The 27,299-nt window shown below is 52.3% G+C and overlaps 1 protein-coding gene across 5 annotated transcripts; it reads left to right on the plus strand.

Annotated features, from left to right (window-relative positions):
* Nucleotides 1-704: 704 nt before the first annotated feature.
* TMEM63C (transmembrane protein 63C) lies at nt 705-26,740 on the plus strand. 5 transcript variants are annotated; one of them, XM_048948727.1, is made up of 23 exons: nt 705-722; nt 15,913-16,654; nt 17,604-17,683; nt 18,050-18,137; nt 19,156-19,193; nt 19,624-19,766; nt 19,999-20,050; nt 20,338-20,446; nt 20,964-21,037; nt 21,159-21,239; nt 21,312-21,432; nt 21,537-21,670; nt 21,891-22,013; nt 22,472-22,625; nt 23,023-23,129; nt 24,255-24,341; nt 24,762-24,827; nt 24,923-25,085; nt 25,176-25,281; nt 25,407-25,574; nt 25,869-25,984; nt 26,335-26,406; nt 26,516-26,740. In XM_048948727.1, the coding sequence occupies exons 2-23, from the start codon at nt 16,457-16,459 to the stop codon at nt 26,726-26,728; spliced, it is 2,493 nt and encodes an 830-aa protein (XP_048804684.1). In that variant the 5' UTR covers nt 705-722; nt 15,913-16,456; the 3' UTR covers nt 26,729-26,740. The 5 variants fall into 5 exon arrangements, with proteins under 5 accessions (XP_048804684.1, XP_048804686.1, XP_048804682.1 ...); XM_048948729.1 differs by lacking the exon at nt 705-722 and adding an exon at nt 3,546-3,715; XM_048948725.1 differs by lacking the exon at nt 705-722 and adding an exon at nt 3,979-4,091.
* Nucleotides 26,741-27,299: the final 559 nt, after the last annotated feature.

Raw genomic sequence — 27,299 nt, forward strand, 5'->3', positions numbered from 1 at the left:
GTGCAATCAATCTCTCATTGCTTGAAGCATCATCACAAATGCCATTTCCTGATTCAGAAGGTCAAGGACTCAGACTGGATCTTCTTATCCACCGGGAACTAGTGCTTGCAGCTCTTAATACAGAGGGGATGTTTCTCTTAAATTTGTAGGAAAGATTTGGCTCTGATCGGCAAATCACAGAATCATTAAAGTTGTAGTATAACCATCAGCCCACCATCACCACTTGTATGGGAACTGTTGAGTCATGGCCTGAACCACTGATTGATCACCTGAGTAAAGGACTGAGTCAGTTGCGGGAGCACAGGTGAAGCCAATAGACTCTAAACCCCATTTAATGGCTGACTGCCCCAGGGAAAGGATTTCTTTCTGGAGATCTTTCCTGTGAACCTAGATCTTTAGATACAGGTGAACATTCCTTCCCTGTTTGTATTCCCATTTTCACCGTGGTAATCTTTCTAACTGTAACACCTGTCTGTAAGAGCCACATCTACACTTTTCTTGAATGACCTCCATTTCAGGAAATCTCTTACCTCTCTACAAGCTGTGTGTAATGTTTATTCTATTTCTCTCTCAGATACATCTGTCTAAGAGAGGAAGAAGTCTTTTCCAGAGAATGAGCAGATCCAGCTTCACAATGACACACATTACCAGAGCCACAAGTAAGCAATGTGCATACCTTGGGCATCAAGGCACAAGGCCAAGTCAGTGCATCTGAGTAAAAGGTGAGTGGCAGTGGGTCTGACCCCAGGGCAGACTTTTCTCAGGGAACGCATGAGTGTCTGATGAACAGAAGTGCAAGCCTGCAGGTCTAGGTGCTGATCTTCCATTTGTCTTCCTTCAAGGGGTAAGTTAAGTGTTCAGTGCTGTAAAAGGCAGCACTAGGGAGGAAGATGGATTGGTGAGTGGCAGGATGCTGGGCAGGAGATACACTACCTGCTTGCAGGGGCAGGAGAGCAGGTGGGACCCCCAAGTGATACTGCTGGAGGCAAGGATGGCTGCAAGCAGGGTGGCTGGCATTCATCATTCATCAGGATGAGCAGATGTGTTGGAACCATAGCAGTGGTTTGGATGGCTTGAGCCGCCCATGCTGCTGTGCTGCCTGTTGGTGTGGGGCTGTGGTGGTGGGGTGGCACCTCGGGAGCGCCTCGCTGCTGAGGGCAGCTGGGAAAAGGAGGTTGAGAGCTGGGGAGAAATGCCACACCTGTAAGCATCGAGGCATGCTGTCCCATCAGAGCAGCAACTGAGGAGAGCCAATTAGCATACTTTAATGTAACTGATTAGTGCCTGGTCACACAGCCCGGTTAATGGGTGATGTTTGAAGCAAATTTGAAATTACAAGCATGCACATAGCAACCCATGAGGGAGCTGATGGTAGGAGAAATGATTTCCTGTCTTAGCAGCTGTGGTCCCCATTTCTCTGTTATTACCCATTGAAAGCTGCCTTCAGAGAGCCCTGCAATGGTCTGGGGTGAGCACTTGAAAATTAAGAAATTAACTTTCTTAATTAACGCAGCAGAGGTGGCTGGTGTGACTGCTGGGAGGTGCAAGTGGGGAGTGACGTGCTGTGTTCAGTCTCTGGGATTAACACAGGCCAACAGAGGCTCTGTATGGCTGTGCGTGGGACTGGCACTGCCATAGCCTTGGGTGCACATCTCAGCTCCCTGGGAGCCCTTGAGGCTGCAGTGCTGGTACCCAATGAAAGAAGCTGCTGCCTGCAGGAGCCCTGTTTCCTTAGCTACTGCAGCTGGGAGGTGTTTCTGGAAGGTGACAGGCAGTACTAGGAAGGGAAAAGGCTGGGGAGGATCAGGGAGTAGCCTCCTGCGTCCATCCAAGGGGCTGCCTGAGGTGGGATTCAACAGCACTTGCCTTGTGTGGTTACTGAACTGCTTGGGCAATACTTGCTGGGTGTCTACTCAATGCTCTGGAGCCCAGTGTAAAGAAATGCTGAGCACTCATGGCTGTGATGAGAGTGAGTACTGCAGGGCTGTGTGATGTCAGCCTCAGAGAAGGACCACCCAGCACTGTGTGATTGCAGGGTTAATTCCCTCAAGTACAAGCTTGCTTCTCTATCTGGGGATAGCCCCTTCTTGGTCACCAGGGTGAGAATAAACTCCTGCTTATAAAGGATAGACACCATGTAATGAGAAGAAATCCTTCCAGTAACATAACTCTGTCTTTGAAACAGTTTGCAGGCAAGGAGCAGGGGTCTGCACCCAAGGCTGTATAGAGGATGCTCTAACCTAGCACCACATGCAGGGCTTCTCTGCCTGACCCATGGCATGGTGAGAGACTGCACAGCAGTGCACCCATGCAGGGTGCCTCGTAGGGGTTGGCTACCTCTCTGCCTGCTCTTCTTCCCCTGGGCTCCAAATCTAAATTCTGCTTTTTCTCCTTCCACCATCTGCCTACAGGCAAGACCCACTGCACCCTACTGGGCCAACCTGACAGGGAACAACCAGCACATGAATGTCCCAATCCTTGCAAAACCATATTCATAGCGCTCTTCATCAGTGTCAGGGTCCCAGCTGAGGAGGCCAGCTCTACTCAGGAGTCAGTGCTTCCCCATGGCATTTCCCAGTTTAAATGATGGAGCATCTTGCTTTCCAGCTCAATGGACCAGAGAAGCCATGGCTTGTGAATAATACAGTCTGTACTCACTGAGAAATGGGAGTCTTGCACTGGGGAACCAGAAGCAATCCACTGTCACGAGTGATTTTAGAAAACCCCATCAATTTGTCTTTCCCACAACCTCTGCAGCTCAGTGTTTGCAGAGCACATGTTGTGCAGCCTGCAGAGTCCTGACACAGCCCATGTTACCTGCCACAAGGAGCTGTCATGGCCTCAGAGCCTGAATGATACTGTAAGACCAGTGCTGGCTCACTGGGAGTGAGTGGGCAGCTGAGCAACTTCTCTACATCACAGCTGCTGCTGGGGCTGAGGGAGATAGAGAGAGAGGAATGGAAGTCCTTGTCTGTTCCAGTGTTCCCTGATGTTAGTCGCATTTCTTTAGCTATGGGAGCTTCTCAAAGCCACAGGCTGGGGACAAAGGTCTCACTGACGGTATAACGTTTTTTTGGTGGACATCCAGTTATATCCTGCTTTGCTCTGCACCATCAGCAGTTCTATGCCAGGGCCACAGCCATGAGGAGGTTAAAGAGAAGGAAGGGCACTGTGGGAGACAGCTAGTTCTTCTCTTTCCTTGGATCCCCACGGCTCAGAAGCAGTGCCAGCATGAAGGGAGGCTCCTGACTGCCTGCTCACTGTGTTCTTTGGTTCCCTAGTGTAGCGTACCTTCATGGCTGTGCACATCAGGCTTTAGCTCCCCTAACAGGCAGGGGCTCTGTACTCGTCTGCGCTTCCTCAGCCCTAAAGCGACCCAATGAGTCTAAACGAGTTTTTAGAGAGTGCCTCAGATGCTGTTCACTCAGCACTACAGCCACGTGTGTGGGAATTGGGCACCCCCATGGGGTGGCAGCAACGGGACGTCAGTGGGACCTCTCCGGGGTCACCCTTTGGTGGTTGCTCCCGACTGCTGGCTGGGATGGGAACCGGGGAGGCCGGGAACACCTGCAGCCCACCGTGCTGCTGCTCCTTCGGCTTTTACTGCTGGGTCGGAAGGAGCGCAGTGGGTACTTGGGGGAGAACGGGCTCTCGAAGCCTCTTTTGCACCCTGGCGGCTCAGGCCTCCGTCCCACCCTACGGCCGCTCGGCACCGGTAGGATCCCCCGCCAAGTTTCTCAGCTGCCGCGCATCCGCAGCAGAGATTCAGCGAACGCCGCTGCGTTCCGCAACGCGCGCCGCGCCGTGCCGCCCTGCGGCTCCCCCGGCCGGCTGCCGCAGAGGCCGCTCCGCGCCGCCCGGCCCGCAGCGCTCCCCCCAGCCGGAGCCGCGGGGCCCGGCGGGCCCGTTGGAGCGCGGGCGGCCCCGGCAGCGCAGGCCCCGGCTCCGAGCAGCGCAGAGGCGGGGAGGGGGGGACGCCGCAGCGGGGCGGGCGGCGGGGCGGGGCGGCCCCGACCCCCTCCTCTTCCCGTGCCGGGGCCGGGCACCCGGCGGCCGGGCGGCGGGCCCCGAACGGAGCGAGCAGCGGGCAGGTCGGTGTCGGGCGCGGGTCGGGGGAGGCCGACACGGCCGCGGGAGGGGCCGGTGCTGGGCGGTTGGGAGGGGAAGGAGCCGCGCCGGGGTTCGGCTCGCGGCGGACGCGCTCGTGGGATCCGCCGGGAACGTCGGCGGCGGACGGCGGTGGGATGCCGGAGAGGCCGCGCGGGTCGGGGATGCGGGGATGTGGCCGGTTTGCTGCCGGAGGAGGTTTCTGGGTACTTCTCGCGGGTGAGGTGCCGTTTCCCGCCCTCGTGCTGCGGCGTGTACCGGCGTGGCTCTACGTCTGCACCTGATGGATGGGCGGCGGGGCACAGCGTGGTGCGGGGCTGCACCGGGCTCCTGGAGCCCTCAGCGGTACAGGGAGGGAGGGAGCCCCAGGGCCGGGCAGCTCTCTGGGTGCCTGTGCCGCTGCTTCTGTGCCAGCCGAAATGTCATCCCGTGGCTGTGTCATGCCACAGCTGTACTCAGTCCCCACGTCATCCCGGCCGCACAGCCCACCCGGGGACCACATCTGGAGGGGTGCCGGAGGGGCCTCTCCCCGTTCCGCCCCCGGCTTTGGGCAGTGATAACCGCAGCAGAAGGGGCAGTAGGGTTGGGGTTGTGTCACTGTCTTAGCTGCTCTCCCTCACTGTTCTTCACCCGGCTCTGTCTGCAGACCGGGGCCGTGCCTTCTCCCTTCCGCACTTCATGTCCTCCCGCGTGGCAGCGGTGCTGCATAGAGGTGTGCAATGCAGAGATCTCCCTGCCACAGTGTTATCCAGCAGAAAGAGGCACCTTTGTTTGGCTGAGGTTTTTTGTGTTGGTTTGGTTGTTGGTTTTGTTTGTTTGTTTTGTTTTGTTTTTTGGTTTTTTTTTGTATGAAATCTTTTTTTTCCTTTAACTGCTTTCCTGCCATCTCCAGAACGGATCTGTGCTGCTTTCTCCTCTTTGTGAGAATTCAGTGGGGAGAGGATGTGGAGACAGGAGGGGAGGAGAAGGCTGGGCGGGCAAGTGGGTGGGGGCGATCACCTCTCTCCGTGGAACCCTGCCCCGTGTTGCACTGTGCCTTACAAGACTGGTACAGGGCAGGCCTGTCTGAGCAGGGGAGGAGGCAGAAAGTACTGCTTGGGATGGAGGGGGATGCTGTGGTTTTTGTTCAGAGGGGAGTTTGGGGAATGTGTGGGAGAAGTAGGAGGGAGCAGGACCAGGTGCTGCAGGGGCAGAGCTGAGTCTGCCCTGCTGGCCCTGCTGCCTGCAAAGCGGTGCCGGTGCTGAGCAGATGGAGAGGGAAGCAGGGGCAGCTCTGTCAGGAAGGATTTGTCTTTGGTAGCCTGGCAAACAGCCCTCTGCAAACAAATGAGTAATAAATAAAAGCATGGAGGCTGTCTGACCCCTGCAGCCTCCGACTCCATAGCACATATGGGCTTTTCTGGCTTCCCTGTAAGCTTAAACCTCTGCCTGCTTGCCATGGCAGCATGTTGGCTCTGCTCTTCCCATAACTGTCTCAGTCTCTTTCAGTGCTTTCCCTTTTTTTTCTTTTTTCCCCATGATAGCACACCAATCCCTCTGTCCCTGCTCTCCAAACCACTCCATGAATTGGCAGGCCCACACTTTAGCCACTGTGGCCTGCTGGGAGCATGATGCCTACTGCTGGCCACTGCTTCTCTGCTATCCAATCTTGTGGCCCCAGGCACGGGAATTGAGGTTCAGCACAGCTCCAGAGCCAGAATTTGAGGAGTTGTAGAAGTAGGAATGTCTGCTTTAAATATTCCTCGCAGGAAATACCCATCTTCACAGGCCTTGATCACTTCACTAAAGCAGCAGGGAGAAGGAGAAATGTTTCTGACACCCACTAGTGAATTCAGTTGTTATTAAACTAATCAATCACCTAAACTCACATGAAGATATCAGTATGCTTGCTGTGCAAGTGCTGACTCCTCCATGAGTCCTGCAAACACCAAAGCCTTCTGCAGTCATCACTCCTGTGCCTGATGAAACAGCTATTCTTACTTACATAGCTTAATTGCTGTAAATATATTTAGCATAGTTAGCCAAAAGTTTGAAGAAAACGTTGCATTGCTTATGTACTGAGCTCAGATCAAAAGCTGTTTGCTGTGAGATCATTTCAGGGAAAGCAGTGGAGCGTATTTGTTCTTTTTTGGTTGGTTTCTGTGCAGCAGCTCCAGCCCCAGTTTGCCTCAGCTGTGGCCTTATTGTGTTCAGTCCCTACCCAGCTGTGAGACCTCCAGCAATGTGATGCCCCGGTGCTTTTCACGACCACTCTGGTATCTACCTACACTTTAAAGTGCCTAAATGTCTTTTAAAAGCTGCTTTAAGTTACTGCTTCAAATGCAGCTCAGCCTGGTAAATTTGATTGCTATCACCCCTGTTATTAGGTGACAACAATGGTGTGAGTTTACTCACACCATTATGACAACAATGTGATCAGCTGGGGCCAGATAGCTGTGCACAGCCCTTCCCATGCCAGGGCATGGTTGTTGGTGCTTAATGGGTAAGACAGGGCCAGGCAGATCCCACAGGATTCCTCCGCACAGGTGGCAGGAGGTGGGATAGAGAGGCCTCGTTCATGGGTTCTCCTCTCTCATCCCCCTGCCCTGCTTTACCTTCCCCTCTCCAGCACTTCCCTCCTTGTTGGGTCTAGTTTGTGGCTCTCTGTGGTGGTTACAGAAGCGTCAGCATGGTCCCACCCTGCCTGCCCCGTATGGCTCTCTCAGTGGATGGCTGTACAGACTTAAGTGCTGCATCCATGCTGAGGGCTGCAGAGCAAGCCTCTTTGGCTGGGAAATCACATTCCTAATTGAAATTACTGTAATGTTGCTCAGTCTCCAGGGAGTTTAAATGCCACTGTACGGAAGCATTTCAGCACCAGGATCATTTGTGCAGCTCCCAGCACTGTCCCCATGAGTCCTGCTTTGGCTAAGGAGGGGCTTCTAGAGCTGTTGTAGTTTGATCTCAGTGACGGTATATTTAAATTGGAGAACCAAAGAGGAGACATAGTGCTTCTGCTCAGTAGGAACATGTGAAAGCTTTAGGTGACCTGATGCCCTTACCCTCAGCATTCTTGTCTTGCATCTTGCTATCTGCAGATAGGTTGGGTGAGCCATGGGGAAGGCTGAGTTGAAGTGAGCCAGGCTTCTCTACACCCCCAAGTGCTAAAGAGCAGGGTATGAGAGGTGGGAAAAACATCTCGAGGTAATTCTGAGTTCCTCCTAAGAGAGAGTAAAAAAGGGCTCTACTAGGGACTGCTTCATTTTGTGCTAGAAGATGGTAGTAGGAGACTGGAGGTGCTGAGAGGTTGAATGAAGGCTGGCAAGCTAAGGTGGTGAAACACTGGACTTGGAAGTGGCTGGCCAAAGATCACAGGGTACCGGTGCAGCTGGGATCCCAGCTTCCAGTGATCCTGGGCTTGGGACCGTTGGGCTGGAGGACCTGTCAGCAGCAGGCCAGTGTGGGCTTGATGTAGCTCTGGTGTGGAGCCGAATCTCTGTCATTGGAGATATTCACAACTTTCTTGGACATGGCCCTGATCAACTTCCAGTAGGTAACCTGCCTTGAGCAGGGAGGTTGAGCAAGATGGTCTCCAGAGATACCTTCTAGCCTCAGCATGTCTGTGATTGTTAGTCGCATCTTCTGAGAAATTTGGTCGCCATGGTGTGATCCCCAAAGTAGTGTCAGAGAAACAAGCAGAAATAGGGGTGGTTGTCTAGTTCCCCCGAGCCTGTGTCAGCAGTCTCTACATCAGTAAGAGATTTCCAGGGCTCACAGGTTCTGGGCTGGGAGTATACTCAGTTCCTTTTGTTTCTGGGCTGCTTTCCTCGAGGTGAGGACACAACTCGCAGAACTACGTGGAAATGGCAGAAAAAAGGCAGAAGAATGAGCCGTGCTTCTTAGATTCAAGAGTAAATTTATCTGTGCCTTGCTTGCTTGGCTCTCAGCCTGCTGCTAAATAGGATGGAGGGGCCAAAGTCACGATTTAAATGAATGATCAGAAAGCGCTGATGTAATTGCCTAGCTGTAATCTTCCTGTGTTTATGGATTGCTGCTGTTTGCCTAAGGAGCAAGCTGATTCTTGGTGATGAGTATAAGTTGTGGTACTTCTGGCTGAGCAGGGCGCTGCACTGTTCTTAAGTGAGTGAGGTGACAGCGTGACATGCATTTGTTTCAATTCTTAATGCCTGTAGTTCTTATATTAGAGGATGGTGAGTGACACATTTCCCCATTAGATTTCACTTCATTATTTATTATAAATTCGTTCCAACTGTATTTCAGTGGAAAATGAATTTTGATTCCAAATGTCAAGAGCGAGCATTTGAAAAATGATTCCTAGTTAGCTGAATGAAACTGCTTAAAATCTGTGTGCTTTAAAAAAAAAATACATTATAAAAGCATTATTTGCAAATACAGTGAATTTAACAATAATGATTCCACAGTAGGAACAGAATTTTATTAGAATTCAGGAGGAATAGAATATAACCAGGATATGACCTGACTGCTTTATGAGAATTCAGAACTAGCAGAGATTTTCCTTTCACACTCATTTTTGTTGGGATTGGAAAGGGAAGCAGGCACTCCTGCTTGAGCTCACTGGAATTCTGTGAACTTTTAATAAGCTTATTTCTGTACTCAAATAATTGATTATTTTTTTTTCCCCTCCCTCTGCTTTTTTCTAATAAGAAAAAGTTTGCTGCTTATGTAGTTCATCAGGTTTTATTTCCAGCTGCTCAGCCAGTGAGCACATCTCTGATAACAAGAACACACCGTGTGCGTTTCTACCTATTTTTTCCCAGATTAGAGTGATCTAAAGTTTTAGCATGTAGGTTGTTACAATTTCAAGTTTTAAATTGGTTTTCAGTTCGGGCAACATTTGATTACTTTTTTGTCAGATATGTGCTTCAGAAAGTCATAATTCTTTTATTTGTTCTGCTTCCAAGTCCTCTTTATTGCTTTTTTCCTTTCATATTGCTCTGCTACTATTCTGATCAGGCACTTTCATTGGATTTTTGTGTTGGGAGCTTTTCATCAAGTTTTTAATTCTTTCATCCAAGTATTTAATTTCTTCTGTTTTCTTTCATGACATTTCATCAAATTCTTCCTTGTTCAGAAGCAGAACAAAAGTGAATAAACTAGGAGAAGCTAGGATGGTTGTGCCACCTCCTGAGAATGTTACATTTTAAGGACTTCCAGGTTAGCTCAGTTGTGGCAGGGAGGTCAGGGCATGATGTGTTTGTGCACAGAGTTGCACCAAGCTGTACAAAAACAAGTAATGGGACTTATAAAGAATATTGCTGAATGTTGCCATGCCATAATTACCCTGCTATCTCTTGTATGTGTGTACTGCTATTGCCTACAGCTGTCCTAGTGTTCCAAGGTAATAGTTAGGTTTCAGGGTTAGTTCATCCCAGCAGTTACATGTGTGAGAGGAATTTCTTTAACTTCCAGTTTATTCAGACAGCTTCTGCAGCTGAATTTCCAAGGTTTCTTTCCATCCAAAACAATGAGGTAATTTTAAGGCCCCGTTGAAAGGAGTGTTGCTACTGGTTTCTGCAGAGAGATGATTTTGCCCTGCATGTGATGGGGTTTGGCCAGAGGACATCCCAGTGGCAGGGAACATTTCCACATGTCCATCAACTTCATCTCTCCAATCCCAGGCAGCCTTTTTCCAAGGGTGAGTTGTGCTCAAAGCATCACTGATCCTGGCTTTGTGCTGCCCCTCTTGGCCCACACTTTCTCTTCCTCCCCATGCCTTGTCCTTTCCCCAACCTCTGTATGCACCCAGATGTGACACTTCCTTCTTTCCCGTAAGGGAAATGAGCCCTTTCTCATGTTTTCCTCTGTCACATCCAACCTTTGCGCTGGCTGTGTGGCACTGCTGGATGGTGGACATGGCCAGAGAGGCATCTAATTCCCCTCCCACTGCCTGGGGTTTATTTTTGATACTCTGAGGCTGCTCAGCTCCTCATGTCCCCTCTGGGGGGAAGGAGGAAGTGGGTTGAGGAGGTGAGGGGCTGCCTGCCCTGCCAGGCCGTGCCCTACCCTGCAGGGGATACGTGGCTGTGGAGAGGGGACAGGTGGCAGGAACGAGCCATCTCACCATTGCACCCATGACAGCAGGAGGAGGCTGGAACAGTGTGTACCTTGCAGAGCCTGCAGCTTGCCTGGAGAGCAGCCTCTCTCCACAGCAGCCGCTTCCCGCTTCTCCCTCTGCGGGCTGCGTGGGCTGCAACAAGGCTGGGGGATGAGGCTGGGAGCCTGGCTCAGCATCCACCCTCTTCCCATTCAAGGACCAGATTTGCTTGCATGCTGGGGAGGAGGATGGCCGTGTGGTGGGTCCCCACAGGGTTGAGAAGCTTTGGGGAGCACCTTCTATCCCTGTCTTCCCTTCCTAGGCTGCTGTGCCCACAACCAGAGGCTTCCCCTTCCCTTTGCTGTATGCTGACCCAAGGCCCGGCCACAGCCCTGTTATGTAACCCCTTGGGTGAATCCTCTGCAGTGCTGCCAGCTCCCACACACCGGGCGGTGTGATTCATCCTGGTCATCTGGTGTTACCCAGTGCTGCTGGAAGCCTGGCAGAGGTAGGAGGAGAGCTGTGCTGGGGCCACATTTGGTAAGCGATGTGTGTCTGTGGGCTCCTGCTGCAGCCTGAACCTCACTCTGTGTTCCTGGCACTGAGCTCAGGCAATGGAAAGTGTTCCAGCACTGCAAATGCTTTAAAATTACGTGTGTGTGTATATATAGTGTTATAACCACCGCTTGCAGGAAGAATCTTTCGTGCTCACCAAGAGGTGAGCTGGGCAGGGCAGGAGGATTCCTTTGCTCCAGGAGCTGAGCCAGATGCAGGGGTACTGTGGATGCTGGAACCTCAAGGGCAAAGCAAAGGGAGATGTCTAGCAGAACCTTAAGGAAAGACTCGGAGGTCAGGAGTAAGGTGGGAGGCTGAGGAGAAAGAGCTGCACTTGGCGGTGGCAGGGCCCGGGAACTGGAGGGGAGCCCCAGCCCATGGTAGGGGCTTGGCTGGCTCCCCTGCTCCTGGTTTGGGGGACTGAGCACCACAAGCATAACTCTAGCCTGGTCCTTGCCCTGGGGAAGCCCCCTGCACTGCCCAGGGCTGGGCTGGGCAGAGCTGTGCTGTGCTGCAGATAGAGAGGAGCAGGTGGCTGCACACCAAACTCCCACTCTCCTCGCTGCCTACCACTGCTCCTGAGTAGTGAGAGGGGCCTGGGGATGGAAGAGTTGCTCTCTTACCTTCCCTTTTCCTCATTTGTGGAGCCCACAGTGTTTCTGGCACCTTCTGCTGGTGTGAACTGCAGATGTGACCTGCAGTGGGCTTGTACAGAAATTGCGAGCAGCCATGCCTGTGTTTCCAAGATGTAGGGTTTATCCCAGAGGAGGCAGCATTTCTCTCTGTGCTGGCATGGCACCCTGCTCTATGTGGGCATGTCACCCTCACAGGGGAAACAGCTGTCTGGCTCCAGGTGCTTTCCTGAGCCTCTGATACCAAATAAAAGCAGCACTTGTCAGCCTTGCTGGTGTTGGTGGGTGTTGGAGATGAGATGATGCCTGTTGGTGGGACAGCTGGCTAGCAGTGGTTGAGGAGGGCACCACCACTGCGGGGATGTACAGGGACAAGAGACATCGGCTGCTGGGTCCTTGTCACCTCTCTGTGACATGTCTTGCTCTCATGTCTTGCTTAGTGATGACAAAATGAGTCTCTGAGCACGTGGTTATGCCTGATAGGGGTCATCAGCTGCTGCCAGGTGGTCGTTTGTTTCCAGACTTCACTGACTCCAAGGTCTGATCAGCAGGGCAGGTTGCTGTTTCTGATGTGTTTCTCCCTGTTGGCAGGATGTCTGTTTTCTGGCAGGCTAATAGGACGGAGCTGGTACATGTTCTCTGACCCAGTATCTGTCCTGAGAGCTATGTCCTGGAGGCAGTGCCTTGGGGATGGTGTCCTCAGTATCATACCCACTCAGGGCTGGATGTGGTATGCAGCATGCCTGTTCTGCTGTACACCAACCTGCAGGGATGGAGAGGTCACCATGCCCTTTGGTGCCTTGGCCAGGCTGTGCTGAGCTCAATGCAGGGCCTGGATCAGACTTCCCAGCCCCAGCCTTGTGCTGTGCTGAGTCAGTGGCAATGTCTTATGTTTCCTACCCTGCCCCACTCACTGCTAGCCAAGGCCAGGTGCTGGAGGTGCATGGCCAGGGACACAGACAGGCATGAACCTGATTTTCCTGTTACATCAGTCCTTGTTTTTCCCTCTTGCTGCCTGGCTCCTTGGGAAGGAAGAGAAGCACTTGTGTAGCGGGATGATGGCTTTCCAGGAGACATTAGGCAAGCAAATATCTGGTTTTATAGCTTGGCTTCCCTGCTGATCAGAAGCAGGACCAAGTCCCATGCCACAGCTGCTGACCTGCCACAAAAACTAGTGAGTCTGTTCTGCCCAAACAGCATGTGGAGGCTGAGCAAGCACTGGCATTTGGAGGAGCCCAGCTTAGTTATCTGAGCTCTCCCAAAGCTTTGTTTTGGTGTTTTGCTACTCTGGCTTTCCCTTACTGCTCTAACAAGTGAGTTTGCTGTCAGAATGTTTAAAGGGAAAGACAAATTTTATAAAATTGTGTCTACGAAAAATAAATGTTTGATTTTTAATTGGAAATCTGATTTTCTGGATTAGTGCCCGCCCAACCAGAGAGGAGAAGCAGATGCTGGTGTATAAACAAAGCAATCAGGGCACTGATTATTTAAGGCAAACCTCACATGCTGCAAATGGTTCATAGGAATCATCCAACAAATAATTTCGAACAGTCAGTCTGATAAATGCACTGCCTGTTAACAGCCATTGCAAGAGGAGAAGCAAGTGCTTTTCTGTCACCCTGCACCTTTCCTAACCCTGTATTAGCATATCTCTTGTAAGACCTTAATGGGCACGTATTGTGATTCCTGCCTGTCTGTTACTGCTTCATTTTCCCAGCTGCAGCCCTGCCTGTTCTGCATTTCCTCACGTGGCTGCCACTGTCACTGCTAGGGACAGTGCCTGCCCAGAGGGATGCCTGGCTGTGACTGACACTGGCCATACACGCTAACAGGGAGCTCTTACGGCACCCCTGGATGTGAATTCACCCACCTGGCTTTGTTATTTACAACATCATTTCCTCTGCTGCCCCATAAAGGTCAGGAAAAGCGCAATGGCAGGAAGCTTCCCTGCAGCAGCGTGGCAGCAAACAGGAATTGCTGTGCTGATTATGTGCACTTGGTTGGACTTCTCTGTGCTGTTAACGGAGTATTGCGAAGTACTGCATTATCTCATAAACTGATGTGAAAATGTGGCTTAGGTCTTTTGGCAGCAGCTCTCTATCTGACTTACAGTACCCATCCAACCTCTCGCTATGGGGATCTCTGCTCTGGAGGGAGGTTGCCCATGTCCTACAGGTCTGGGCTCAGGCTGTGCACAGGAGCAGAAATCTTCTCTTGCCATTTCTGTGCATGTGCTGTTCCTATGCGAGTTACCTATCTGGTTGTTTCCAGCAGTTTCTGGTAGTGCTGCTGCTATGAGATTTGCAGAAGTTCTCCTAAGAGAACCATAAGAGTTGGGATCAGATGGAAAAAATGGGCCAAAATGGCACTGGTTTGGGAATCTGAAGGAACTGGTGAAAAGGCAGGAAAGTGAGCTTGAGATCATCTTCAGAGGAGTTGTGATGTGCTACAAGCACTATGTTACAGGACTGAGCATGATGGGATGGCTTCTTTGGAGCAGGAGGTGCTCAAGAGAGGGGGGACAGATCTGGTGGTTTTAGGCCTCTCTTGCTCCTTAATTGTCTCTGTGCAGGAAGGCTGACATTGATGAAGTACTGCTGGGTGGAGAAACAGGGACTGGCAGCACTGGGTAGGTGAAGGCTTGCATTTGGGAAGCCTGCAGGCAGGAAGGATTGGAGTGACAGCAAATACAGCCCGCTATTAGTGAAAGATGGTAGCAAGAATGGCTTGATAGGAGAAGCCAACTCACACCAATCCTCTCACCAGTCCTCTCACCCTGTCATCTTGCAGCAGTGTGTTCCCCCTATGGACATGAGCACAGAGCCTAGAAACAAACTGCAGGATCCTACTGCTGGCTGCTGGATTGCTGGTGGCAGAAGCGACTCAGAGGTTGCTAAGTCTCCTTGATTATTTACTGAAGGTCCAACAGCTCCCTCGGCCAGAGACACTCTCTCTGTGTTAACAAAAAGGCAATGAATTATTTAGCAGCTGGAAATGCCAGATGGTGATGGCTCTGCTGTTTACATGGGGAGGGGAGGGAGGAAGACGTGCACATGGAAAGAACAGATTGAGAACATCTCTGTAGGAAAGTGCTGACCCTGGCCACGGGCCCTGATGGCCTCACAGTGGGCAAGAGGCAGCCTGGCTGGAACAAATGGCTGCTGCTTGCTTGTCCCCTCACACACCCAGCTGAGGCTGGGTTGTCTCCAGATGCCATGAACTGGCCATGTCAGTGCATATATGGCTGCATACCTTCAAGAAGAACTTAAGCTGAGTGATCTAAGAGGAAGAAACTGAGGCTACAGCAGTGCACATAGATGTGCATGCTGCTGTAGTCTCTCATCTGTCACACTGACACATCTGCAGTAAATGTTTCTCAGCAAAAGCAAATCCTTGTAGAGCTCAGGAAGATCCCCTTTCTAAGCTGAGGTATTTTGTGTATGCTCTCCCTGTGATCCCCAAGGACCTCTCAATCAGATTTCCTTTGGTGTTGAAGCAGACTTTGTCCTGTTTGGTTTTGATAGGAAAAAATGCCATAAACACTTTATATACCCAGGTCTCTTGAGGTGCTGGCTGCCTTTGTTTGCATCCTCTGTCACTGCTTAATCAGTTTGTGGCTCCTGCTTTTCTTCATCTGTCCTGTCCATGTGGTTGAGGAGCATCCTGCATCAGTGATGAGCTGGGGCTGAGTGGCTGCAGGGGCTGCAAAAAGTCTCTGTCTGCAATTTAGGCAAAAATACAAAGCTCGCAGAGTCCGTGTGAGTGGGTGCAGTGAGGTTTCACATAGCCTCACAGGTTGTGGTCGTAGTATCTCTGCTCAGTGGGTCTGCAAGACAAGGAACTCATTTAACTCCATAGAAATTCCAGGCAGGCTGGAAGGTCACCTTGTCAGGAGCACAAGTGCCCAAGAGTAGAGATGCAAAATAGCCAAGGTTGGAAGGGACCGCTTGGACATCATCTGACAAAAGCCCCTGCTCAGGGTATGATCAACTTCAAAATTACTTTTGGTTGCTCAAGGCCTCCAAATACAGTGTTTTGTCTGGCTGTTCCCCCTCATGTCGGTAACCTGTCTGTCCCTAAACAGAGAGGTTTTTGATCCTCTCCTCCTGTGCTTCAGCAGCCATTTGGCACCATCCTGGCACACAAGTCTGCAGTATCCCTGTTAATAATGATCATGCTATTTTACACTGGCTTCTGTAGGATGTTTGTTCACAGGGTTCCCAAACACTGCGGGTTTAGAGAGGATCCTCTCCTCCAAAGCACAGTAGTAGAAAAGGTTTGGAAGTAAGAGACAACCTTGACTGTTAATGGCCTTTAAGCATTTCCTACTGGCAGTGACTGTAGCCTGCACCATCAGCTCCCAGACAAAGTGGAGGAAGTCTTGGAAGGAGTGATCCTGGTCTGGTGGGAAAATGGAAGGGTAGTCCCATGACACTCAAATCACGCACACCATGATGGAGAAGGGAGGCCTGGACTGCATCCCACAGCAGCTTTGGCTGTCAGGAATTAATGAAGGGAAGCCCTAGCAGCCCCCTTGCCAACATCATCATTTCTTTTTCTCAGAAACTCGAGCAAATGCTTTGAGTCCTCGTTCTTACCTGCTGACTGCAACAGGGTGGCCATGGCTGAACTCAGCTTCCGAGACTGAGTGAAGAGGTGGTGAGAGACCTGTCTCAGGTATGATAGAGACAACCAAATAGCATGGGCTTTAATGCAGGTAAGGAAAAGAGTATGAGGTAACTGTAAGACTTCGTCAACTCCCTTCTGCCCTGTGTGCCACAGCCCTTCCCTTGTAGCTAGTAGGATTGGGGAAATGGCTCTCCCTAGAGGTGATCAAAAACTGTGGAGGTACGGCATTGAGTTACATGGTTTAGTGGTCATGGTAATAAGGGTTGGACTAGATGATCTTAGAGATCTTTTCCAACCTTAATGATTCTATGATTCTGTGAAAATGTAAGTTCAGCACCTAGCTTCATTCCCTCCCTGCCCTTAGCAAGTTCCCGACCTCTGTGAAGGACCGGAGGGAGCCATGACCCTTTTTCAAGCAGCAGTTGCTTTATCCTCACCCTGGCCCTGTGTTGCAGGGTGAGGCCCTGTGACAGCACCAATGGAGAACGTGTACTCGGTGGAACCAGCGCTGGATGGAGCTGGCCCCACCTCACTGGACATACTCAGCTTCCTGGACACCCTGGTGAACAGCACTGAGGAGCAATGCTTCAGTGCCCGCTCACGCAGCACCGTCCTGCAAGGGCTGCCGTTTGGTGGCGTGCCCACTGTGCTCGCCATCAACTTCATCCTCTGGCTGGTGAGCAGACCAGGAGGGTGCCGTGTCCAGAGGCTCCTGGGAGAACATGGGGGTCAGGGCTGGAAACTCAGTTTGCTGTGTCCCAGCCCCTAAAAGGATGTACCCCTGGGAGATGAGGAATAGCTGTGTCCTAAAAGAAACCTTGTTGCCACATCTCACCCATGCTGGAGGCAATCTCCTTGAGAAAGGAGATTAACCAGAAGATGTTTGGGTCCCTGTAATGCCCTGTTACTATGATCTGTGTGGGCCAAGTAGCTGTGAGGTCCTTCCAGCCCTTTCCTCTGATTCTGTGGGACAGTCCTTGCTGTGTTGGTATTTGCGTAGCCAAAGATACATCTGGTAGATGTCCTCCCGTGGTGCTGCAGGTTGGTGCTTTGCAGATGTAGTGGGAATGGAACTGAAAACCCCTGTGCACATGGGGACTTTTTCTGCCCATCCGAGTAATGGTGCTCAGCCAAGGCCCACAGTGAGCTTCACCTGGGATTACAGGGAAGGCTGTGGATATGGTGGCTGTGAGCACAGGTGTGTGTTACAGATGTGGTGACAGCCACACATGTATGCAGTTGTGTGCTGGTGCTCCCTGCTGCTTTAGTCACGCAGTTCTGATGGCCAAGAGCCTTGCACACTTTGTGGTGGATAGCAGATAATGCTTGAGCAGCTGCAGAAGCAGCAGTCACCAGCACCTCAGGGATTGCTGCAGCACTGGGAAATAATCCAGCTTCAGGGGTCTCTCATGGTGCACATACACTCAAGGCTTCAGGCTTCAGAGACCACTTGTGCTGTGTCAGTGTCTGTGATGTTACCTGCAGCAGCAATGGTGAGGTTGTGGAACAAGAGCAGTTTGGCTTGCGGACAGTATTATGTGAGCTCATCAGCAGGAAAACAGGAAGGAGGGAGATGGTGAGATCCTGTGGCAAAAACCTTCACTGTCCCTTCCTTCCTCCTCCAGCTCCTTCTCCTGATCTTCTCCTGCCTTCGGAAAGCAGCTTGGGACTATGGGCGCCTGGCACTGCTGATGGACAATGATAGGTGAGCAAGCCACAAGTCTACTGCCGGTGATAGGCTTCAGCCTCTCTAATGGGGCTGTGGTGCAGCCCACAGAGGAGTCCTGAGAGTGCTGCTGTTTTGTCCAGGCCAGAGGTGATGACCTGGCAACGAGGCCAGCACTCCTGGCCAGGGGGAACACAGGCATTGTCTGCTGCAGGAGAAGTGGTTACATGGGGCATGTGGTGACATGGCTCTCGGTGCCATTTGGGCAGGATGCACTGCCTGAACAGTGCAGCAGCTGGGCTGCTGAGGAAAATCTCAGTGTGGTTTCCCTGTGGCTGCTCTCCTTCTCTTTTCTGCAGCCTTTCCTGTGCCTCACTCACTTCTTTCTTTTTCATCCATCTGAAGTTTGACATCACTTTTCTACGGGGAGCAGAGTGAGAAGGAGAAGTCCCCATCAGAGAGCAGCCCCCTAGATGTCGACAATAAGGACATGGTAAGTACACAGCAGCTATGGCAAAGGCAGTCTGCAGCTGCTCTTGGCATTCTCAGCAAAGCCATTTTGAGATGCCCAGGACACTCACTGCCAGAGATGCCATGAGGGCACCCAGAGCTACCCTCACTACCACTCTACCACTGCTGCAAATGTGCCTTTTTCTCGTCTCGGTGGCATTAGGCACTAAACAGGCTACACTAGAAACAAGCACAGTCCAACCCATTTTGCTGTCTCTTTCTGTCTTTTGATAACAAAAGTTCAAAAGTCAATTCGTGTTATAGCTATTAAAAAAAATGAACTTATTTAAAAAAAATAACTAGGCAGGGAAAGTAGAGGAGCAAAATAATTGCAGGTGGCAGAATAACTATTTAAAGGCATCATGCTGGATATTGTGTACAGATGTTTGTTACTCATCAAAAATAAGGGAGAAAAAAACGAAAGGAAAGCCAGCATGGCTAAAAAGCAGATTAAGGAAGATTTACAGATGTTAAGATTTATAATTTAACCTTTTTAAAGTTAAGCAGTTTCCAAATGAGGAAAATCTGAACTCTGGCAGGTTAGGTGTAAAATGCATTCCAGGCAAGGGGTAAGAGGAGTTTGTAGGAACATTTGTAGAAAGCTTGAAAACAAGTACTTAAATTATTTTTCTGACACTTAGAAACAGGAAATCTGCCAGAGAGCTTGTGAGGCCAACAAATATTGGCAGTAGTAAATGAAATGCTTGAAAGCAGAGTGTGGCAGGAGATCTACGTAAAGTCACTTGTGTCTGTGTTAAGTGAGTAGTTTTATCTTGGGTAAAGGTGAGGAGAGGAGTAGCAGGGACAGCTCTCACAGGAGGAGAAAGGAGGGCATCCTACAAGGCTCTGCCTGCAGCTCCTTGCATTCAACGTCATTATAAGCCCCCACAGAAAGGGGACAAAGCAGAGGAGATAGAGCCCTTAGGGTCCCCAGGGTCAGCTCCATATTAGGGCTCTGGGGGTGGTGGCCCTTACCTCATCTTGTCTCTCTCTCCTTCCAGGGATTCTGCTCCTGGCTCCTTTCTATCTACCAGATGAAGTAAGTATGTACTGTCAGTGTTGTGGCCATGCTGTAGGGAGCTGGTCCCTGTGGATGGTGGTCCAAGAGCTAGAGCAATGGAGGAGAGCTCTGCTGAAGTGCCCCCAGGGGAGAGAGCAGAGGCTCCTCTCTCTCTGTCCTCCACTGCTTTGCTGACCCCAGGTTCCTGCCCCAATGGACAGGGCTTCAGCGTCTCCCAGTAGGATCCAGTTTTACAATAGGATGGCAGCCTGAGGGCCCATTGGCTCTGTGCCCAAATCCCACGTGCTGCAGGCAGAATGCCATGAGTTTTCAAGGGCTCTGTGGGGCTAGAGCAGCTCCATTGTGAGCCCTAGTGTCCCCAGAGTGGGTATGGAGACAGCGGACCACAGTGGTGGTGACAGTGGTGGTGGTGACATCCCCAGCACTCACTCCCACTGCTCTCTCCCAGGGATGAGGAAATTCAGAGCAAGTGTGGGATCGACGCCACCACCTACCTCTCCTTCCAGCGGCACCTCCTGGTCCTGCTGATGCTGGTTTGTGTGCTCTCCGTGGCTGTCATCCTGCCTGTCAACTTCTCGGGGGACCTCCTAGGTAGGTGCATCCCAGTCTCAGGGTGGCACAAGCACTGCACTTTGAGGTTGGAAGGTGAAAGGATCCTTCTGTCAGTTATGGTTCTTCAGGGTGGTGGGGGCTTACTGGGGACCTGGGAGGTGGGAGGACAGGAGGAGCAAAGAGGGCCCACAGGCATCGTTTGCCCTGCAAGCATGAAGATGCTCTCTGCACCAGATTCTCATAAACTTCTGCTTGTCCTCTTCTCCTGCAGGACACAACCCCACTCACTTTGGCCGGACCACCATCGCCAACATCCCAACACAGTATGTAACTCTGGCATTGGGCAGCTGCATGTGCAGCTGCAGTGCTGCAAGCACCCAGATGTGCTTGCAGTAGTGCATTGTTCTGGGGCCTGGCCTTAGTGAGCAGCACAGCACATGTGGGAGGCTGTGTGTCTGTATGCACCACATGTGTTCTTGGCTTAGGTCTCCAGCACTGGCAGCAGGCTCAGAGGGTTCTGCTGGTTGGCTGGGTGGCTATGGCAGAGTGCTAAATATCACACTGGTCCATTTGCTGCAGCGTGAGCTGATGCAGTTCTCTCCTTCTCCAGAGATCGTCTCCTGTGGCTGCACAGCATCTTTGCCCTCATCTATTTCATCCTCACCATCCTCTGCATGGCTCACCACTCCATCCACCTGGAATACAGAGAGAATGAGAAGGTGAGCTGTGTCCTCCCCACAGCCACCATCCCTGCCTTTTTCAGCTCAGATGGACAACTCTGGATTTGCTGTGGTGTACGTAAAGGAAGCTTTAGAAGCAGCTCAGACCTGGACAGACATGAAAAGACAAGGTCATTTTTCTCCTGCTTCTAAAGAGAGTCTGGAGGCAAATGTTCTGCTGCCTTGTCGCAGAGACTGGATCTCAGCTGTGTCTAGCTGTCAGAAGCTGGCTGTCCAGCCAAGCCCTGAAGCTGAAGCCCTGGGGCTGGCAGTGGCCCACAGGCTCTCCTGTTCCTGCAGCATGCGGGAGGCCAGCAAGGGACAAAGGCTGTGGGTTCTGCAACTCCTAGTGCCTCCACCTAAGTGCACAATAGTGTCTGAGCCCTTTCCCTTAGTGCACATCCCTTCCCTTTCTGTCCTGCAGAAGATATGACCACAAACTGCAATCTGGGCTGAACAAGATAGCAAATGAATGGTCCATGGACCCCAGCCCCATCCTCTGCCTCTTCTTTCCTAGGTCGCCCGGACATTGATGGTTACTCACATTCCCATGGAAATCACAGACCCTTCACTTATCATTAAGCACTTCCAGTGAGTAGCCTCATCTCAGCAGGGTGTCCCCATCCTACCTGGGCTTCCCTGGGGAGGAGAGAGAAGTTTGTCTCAATTCCTGTCACTGTCCCCTGGTGTCACCATGTCCATGTGCCCACAGTGAGGCCTATCCCAGCTGCACTGTCACCAACGTACAGTTCTGCTTTGATGTGCGCAAGCTGATGAAGCTGGATGCAGAGAGGTGAGTACATGGGGACCCTGTACCTGTCTGTCTGATGGAGGCAGAAGAACTGTTCTATCTGTTTCCTGGCAGGCGTAAGGCAATGAAGGGCCGGCTTTACTTCACCACCAAGGCACAAAAAGAGGGAAAGATCATGATCAAAACCCACCCTTGTGCCCGGATCTTCTGCTGTCGCTTCTGTGGCTTTGAGCAGGTAGGAAGCAGAGAGTTGGGCTGCAGGCAACGTGGTCCCAGTGTGGGCAGAACTGCAGGCAGCACAGTAGCTTGCCCATGCCCCAGCCCTCGCTGCTCCCACAGGTGGATGCTGAGCAGTACTATGGGGAACTGGAGGAGAAGCTCACAGATGAGTTCAATGCTGAACGCAACCGCATCACACTGAAGCGGCTTGACATGGCCTTTGTCACCTTCCAGGATGAGCGTATGACAGCTGTGTGAGTGTCTCTTGGGCCTGCTGGTGCGAGCATGACCTGGTGGTGGTACGGGATGGGGCCACCATTTCTGGGGACAGCAGGGGCACTTTGATAGCTCCTCCAGCCAAATCCAGGCAGCCAGGCTGTTTTTGCCTGCCTGGAGCAGCAGGGAGAGACTCATGAGAAGCAGGGGGAATTCTGAGCCTGTGGTTTGGACCTGACCCTGGGCTTCCTCCTGCAGGATTTTGAAAGATTACAGCCACATCCATTGCCGGAAGCATCCCCAGCAGTCTTCTGTGACCACCGTGGTCAAGTCACACCAGTGGGGTGTGCGCTACGCTCCAGCACCCAGTGATATCATCTGGTGAGCTGCCAGGGTGGGAGGAATGGAGAGAGGAAGGGCCAGCAGTTGGGAAGGGAAAACCATATCCATAGCTATAGAGCACCTTCCCAGGGTGACAGGGGCTGTGGAGAACCTTCCTGTGGTCATAGCTGAAGTTACCTATGGTAACTGGAACAATCGCTTCATAGGTTGCAGGATCAGACAAGATTTGGAGCGATTGCCAGGCTGTGACTTCTCTAGCCTTACTCCAAGGCATCCTTGTAGCACAGGCCTCACTGTGGTCATACTCAGATCCTGGGATCTCTGTATCTGCGATGCAGCAGCATAGGAAAGAGAGTGACGGTAGGCTTAGAGTAAGGGCTATGGGGTGGTTGGTGTGGGGAGCAGGGCACAAAGCATTGGAGGACTGAGACAGAAGACCCAAGGCACACAGTGGTGTTTCCTCTGCACTGCATCCAAGTTATATTTTCCTCTCTTAGGGAGAACTTGTCAGTCCGTGGCACATCCTGGTGGGTGCGATTCATTCTCCTTAATATCTGCCTCTTCATCCTCCTCTTCTTCCTCACCACACCGGCCATCATCGTCAACACCATGGACATGTTCAATGTCACACGACCTGTGGAAAGCCTCAAGGTAGTCCCTGGAACACAGTCCTGAGCCCTGAGCATGCCTGAGCTTTGGTGCCTATGTTGATGGGGAAGGGCAAGTTGGTGGCCATGCAGGAGAAAAGGGGTGGGAAGAGCTCCAGGAGATGTCAGAAGCTGCTGGCGGCACATTGCTTTCCTGCTTATTGACATGGGAGCTGTTGGAAGAGCACGGGAACTTAGCATATTTTCGTGATGCCTTTGGCTGTCCTCAAGCTCTTGCCTCCTGGAACATGTCCCTGCTCATGGAGGAGCTGCTCCATGTACACCTGCCCAAGGAGCTGCCTGCAACATGATGGAGCAGTGGCAGTGTAGGCAAGCACAGCCTGTTGCTCCCTGGAGCTGGCAGAGTCCTAAGAGGGTGTCCACCATCTCTCCTCCTGCAGAACCCAATTGTTACCCAGTTCTTCCCCACGCTGCTACTCTGGGCCTTCTCCGTCTTCCTGCCATTCCTCGTCTACTACTCAGCCTTCTTTGAGTCACATTGGACAAGGTAAGGAGACCCCCTGCTCCTCTAGGACCGCTCAGGGCCATGCTGGAAGAGAGGAGCCCCATTAGCATCATCATGAGTGGTGTTCCCCAAGGGTCGATGCTGGGGCCCTGTCCTCTTCAATATCTTTACTGATGACCTGGATGAGGGCATTGAGTACACCCTCAATAAGTTTGCAGATGACACCATGTTGACTGGAAGTGTTGGTCTGCCATCCCTGTCGATCTGGGGGTAGTGAGGCCCTGCAGAGGGATCGGGACAGGCTAGATAGCTGGGCTGAAGCCAACGGGATGAGGTTCAACAAGGCCAGATGCCAGATCCTGCAATTTGGCCACAACAACCCTAGGCAATGCTACAGACTTGGGGCAGAGTGGCTGGAAGACTGTGTAGAGGAAATGGACCTGGGGATATTGATTGATGCTGGGCTGAACATGAACCAGCAGTGTGCCCAGGTGGCCAAGAAGGCCAATGGCATTCTGGCTTGCGTCAGAAACAGTGTTGCCAGCAGGAACAGGGAAGTAATTATCTCCCTGTACACAACTCTGGTGAGGATGTATCTCGAGTACTGTGTCCAGTTTTGGGGCCCTCACTGCAAGAAAGGCATTGAGGTCCTGGAATGGGTTCAGAGAAGAACAAAAAGCTGGTGAGGGGTCTGGAGCACAGGGCTTATGAGGAGTGGCTGAAGGAGCTGGGATTGTTTAGTCTGGAAAAGAGGAGGCTCAGAGGAGACCTTATTATTCTCTGTATCTACCTGAAGGGAGGTTGTAGTGAGCTGGGGGTCGGCCTCTTCTCTCATGAAACCAGTGATAGGACTAGAGGGAATGGCTTCAAGCTGCACCAGGGGAGATTCAGGCTGAATGTTAGGAAATACTACTTCTCTGAAAGAGTGGTCAGGCACTGGAATGGGCTGCCCAGAGAGGTGGTGGAGTCACTGACCCTGGAGGTGTTCAAGGAATGCTTGGACATTGTGATAAGGGACATGGTTTAGTGAGAACTATTTGTGATAGGTGGATGGTTGGACTGAGTGATCCTGTCCTGGATCCTGGACTGGTGATCCAACCTTGGTGATTATGATTCTGTGATCACTCACACGGAGTGCAAAGTTCTCTTTTTCTTCCCTTTCCCCAGGTCAAGTGAGAACCAGCTTACCATGCACAAGTGTTTCTTCTTCCTGGTGTTCATGGTCATCATCTTGCCCTCACTGGGACTGACCAGGTACAGACCAACCTGCAGCCTGGGCATCACACTGGGGTTGTCTTCTCCCCACAAGTGAGCCTGAGAGGGCTGAGGGACAGGAGCTGCTTCCATCACAGATGACACATGGCTGTCCCTGGGAAGGAAAAGGCTCGTGCTTTAGTGATGCCAAGCTGCACCCAGATGGGCACAGACAGAAAATACACCCCATAAAGTAGGTGAAGATCTGTCCCAGGCTGTCACAGCTAGCCTAAGTTACTATTGGTGCCTGTCTTGTGTTGAGTCCTTCAGCAGATCCAAGAAGGACCAGGTCAGGTATCTGCATAGTCTTGGCTCCAGTAAGTGTGATCTGAGCCCAGGGCAAGGCAAGGCGGGTGCAGGCTCTATGTCCCCCACACTGCTCTGTGTCCCCTTCCTGAGCTGCCCCTTTGTTTCTCCTAGCTTGGATCTCTTCTTCCGTTGGCTCTTTGACACCCACTTTCTGGACCAGGCTGACATCAAGTTCCAGTGAGTAAAAGCCTTCTCCCCAAAACTTGAGAGCCTGCAGAGCAGAGCCCAGTGCCAACTCTGCCGCCCTCTCACCCTCCCTGTCTGTGGGGCAGGTGTGTTTTCCTCCCAGACAATGGCGCTTTCTTCGTCAACTACGTTGTCACCTCCAGCCTGATTGGGACAGCCATGGAGCTGCTGCGCATCCCTGGCCTCTTTGTCTATACCACCCGGCTCTGCCTCGCCAAGTCAGAGCCTGAGCGGCTCCACATCAAGCGGGTACAAGGCCCCGGCTTATTCTGAATACACGGGTGATCCTGTGCACCTGGAGAGGCAAAGACAGTAACAGTGTTGTTGGTTGTGTCTCAGAGCCAAGCTTACCAGTTCCAATTTGGGTTGGAGTACGCGTGGACCTGCTGCATCTTCTCTGTTGTCATGACCTACAGCATCACCTGCCCCATCATTGTCCCCTTTGGTGAGTATGGCCCCACTGTGTCCCCATCCATGCTGAGAACAGCTTGTCCCAGCTATCAGTAGCAGTGTGGAGACTTCCCATGAAAGGAAGGAACAGCCACCAAAGATCCCCTGTCTTTCCAACAGGTTTGCTCTACATGCTGCTCAAGCACATGGTGGACCGATACAACATCTACTATGTGTATATCCCCACCAAGCTGAACCAGCGGCTCCATGTGGCCGCCATCAGCCAAGTTGTGGTGGCCCCCATTCTCTGCATGTTCTGGCTGCTCTTCTTCTCCGTCCTGCGCCTTGGTAGGGACAGCTTGGGACTGCCCCTTGCTGCTTCTCAGGGTCACCAGTCTGAAGTTCTGGGGGATGAGCTGCACCCTTGAGGGATGATGGTGTCACCTCTGAGTTAGACACAATGTAGGGAGTGGGAAGAGGGATGGGAAGACGTGATGAAGACCTGAGAGATGCAGGAGTATCAGTGTTTGGAAGAGGGGGATGAGAGCTCAGAGCACCCCCAGCATACGCCAGCCTGAGGCTCAGTTAGGTGTACAGCAGGTCCTTGGAGGTTCGCGTGTTGACCTCGTGTCTCTGCCCCAGGTCCCACCCGCCCTGTCACCCTCTTTACCTTTGTGGTCCTCCTCTCCTGCATTGTCTTCTCCTTCTTTGGCCTCTGCTTGAAGAAGCTACAGCCACGGAAACCATCCAGCTACCAGGTGAGCAGGGGCAGCTGCTTCCCATCTCCCACTCTGTGCTTTACTTGGGTGCATTTGCAGTACAGAGTCAGAGAGTTTGGCTACACCTGGATCAGAACAAGGGCAGGGATCGGTCCTGGCTCTGGCAGTCAGCTCTTTGGTACCCATGCAGGAGCTCCCCATTTCCAGACATCAGCGCTGGGTGATGCTGTGGTTGGGAGGGTCATGGCCAGCATTTCTAGCGCACTTGGTTGAATCCTATTTTGGCTGGGATTTGGACCCAGCCTCGGTGAGGGATGTTGCTCTGGCTGGAGTGTCCCAAAGCTTTTCCCCTTGCCCCTGTGCGGCTTCCTCCTGTCTCCCCTCTGCAGATGTCTGATCAGTCCGAGGGTACCTTCACTGATGCCGAGCGGAGCAGCGTCTCCTCCACTCCCAACTCCAATGTGAGTACATCTCCCTAACCCTGCTGTGGGCCCCCAGCTCACTCCCAGCCTGGGACAACATCCCCTTACATCCAGCCTCTGATCCCTGACCTCACTGCCCCTGGGGCAGCTCTTTGTGGCCACAGTACTGCAGGAGCCTGAGCTGAGCCTGACACCGGCAGCTTCCCCAGCACACCAGTCTTATGGCACCATGGGCAACCACCTGGAGCTGGTAGAGGATGGGGAGGACTGTGGTCTGCAAAACTTTGAGACAGAGCTGGAGACGGTGGAAGGCGAGTACAGGACCGGCCCCGTGATGGAGAGCCAGCCCCGCTACCAGTGAGCATCTTGCTCCCAGGGTGAGAGCCAACACCAGTGGGCGCCCACCTCGCTGATGGACCCACACATAGCTGATTTTGGAGCAGGGGGCATCAGGACTTAAGTGAAGGAGGGACTTCAGCCCATGCAAGGCAGCGTGGCCTTGCCACTGCAGACAGGCTTGGCCACCCTGCACCCCCGCAGCCCCATCTGCCACATCCAGTCTGGGATGGGGAGGAGAGGTTGCAGGGTTTTGGGTTAAGGTCTCCCTAAAAGACTGTACTGCAAGGGGAGGAGGGAGGCCCTGCCTCTGGTCACACATCCTCTCTGCCATGACAAAACTTAGCTTGCCCATCCATTGCTGCAGCCATCCTGCTGCCTCCCATGGCCCTGGGTGCTGTCCTCCCCAACCCATGTAGTGCTGAGAGCACTGTCCTGGCAGGGCTTGCCCTCTTTGTGCCCTCCCTCTGCTGCTGCAGTGTGCTTGTGCCCTCGGGTCTTCAGGGACAGGTGTATTTTGTGGCCATGACAACAGCTGCCTTTCACTGGTGGCTCCCATCCTCCCACTCTTGCAGCCCATGCTCCCCTCACTCCCC

The sequence above is a fragment of the Lagopus muta genome, chromosome 6, assembly GCF_023343835.1.
Source record: "Lagopus muta isolate bLagMut1 chromosome 6, bLagMut1 primary, whole genome shotgun sequence".
Classification (NCBI taxonomy): domain Eukaryota; kingdom Metazoa; phylum Chordata; class Aves; order Galliformes; family Phasianidae; genus Lagopus; species Lagopus muta.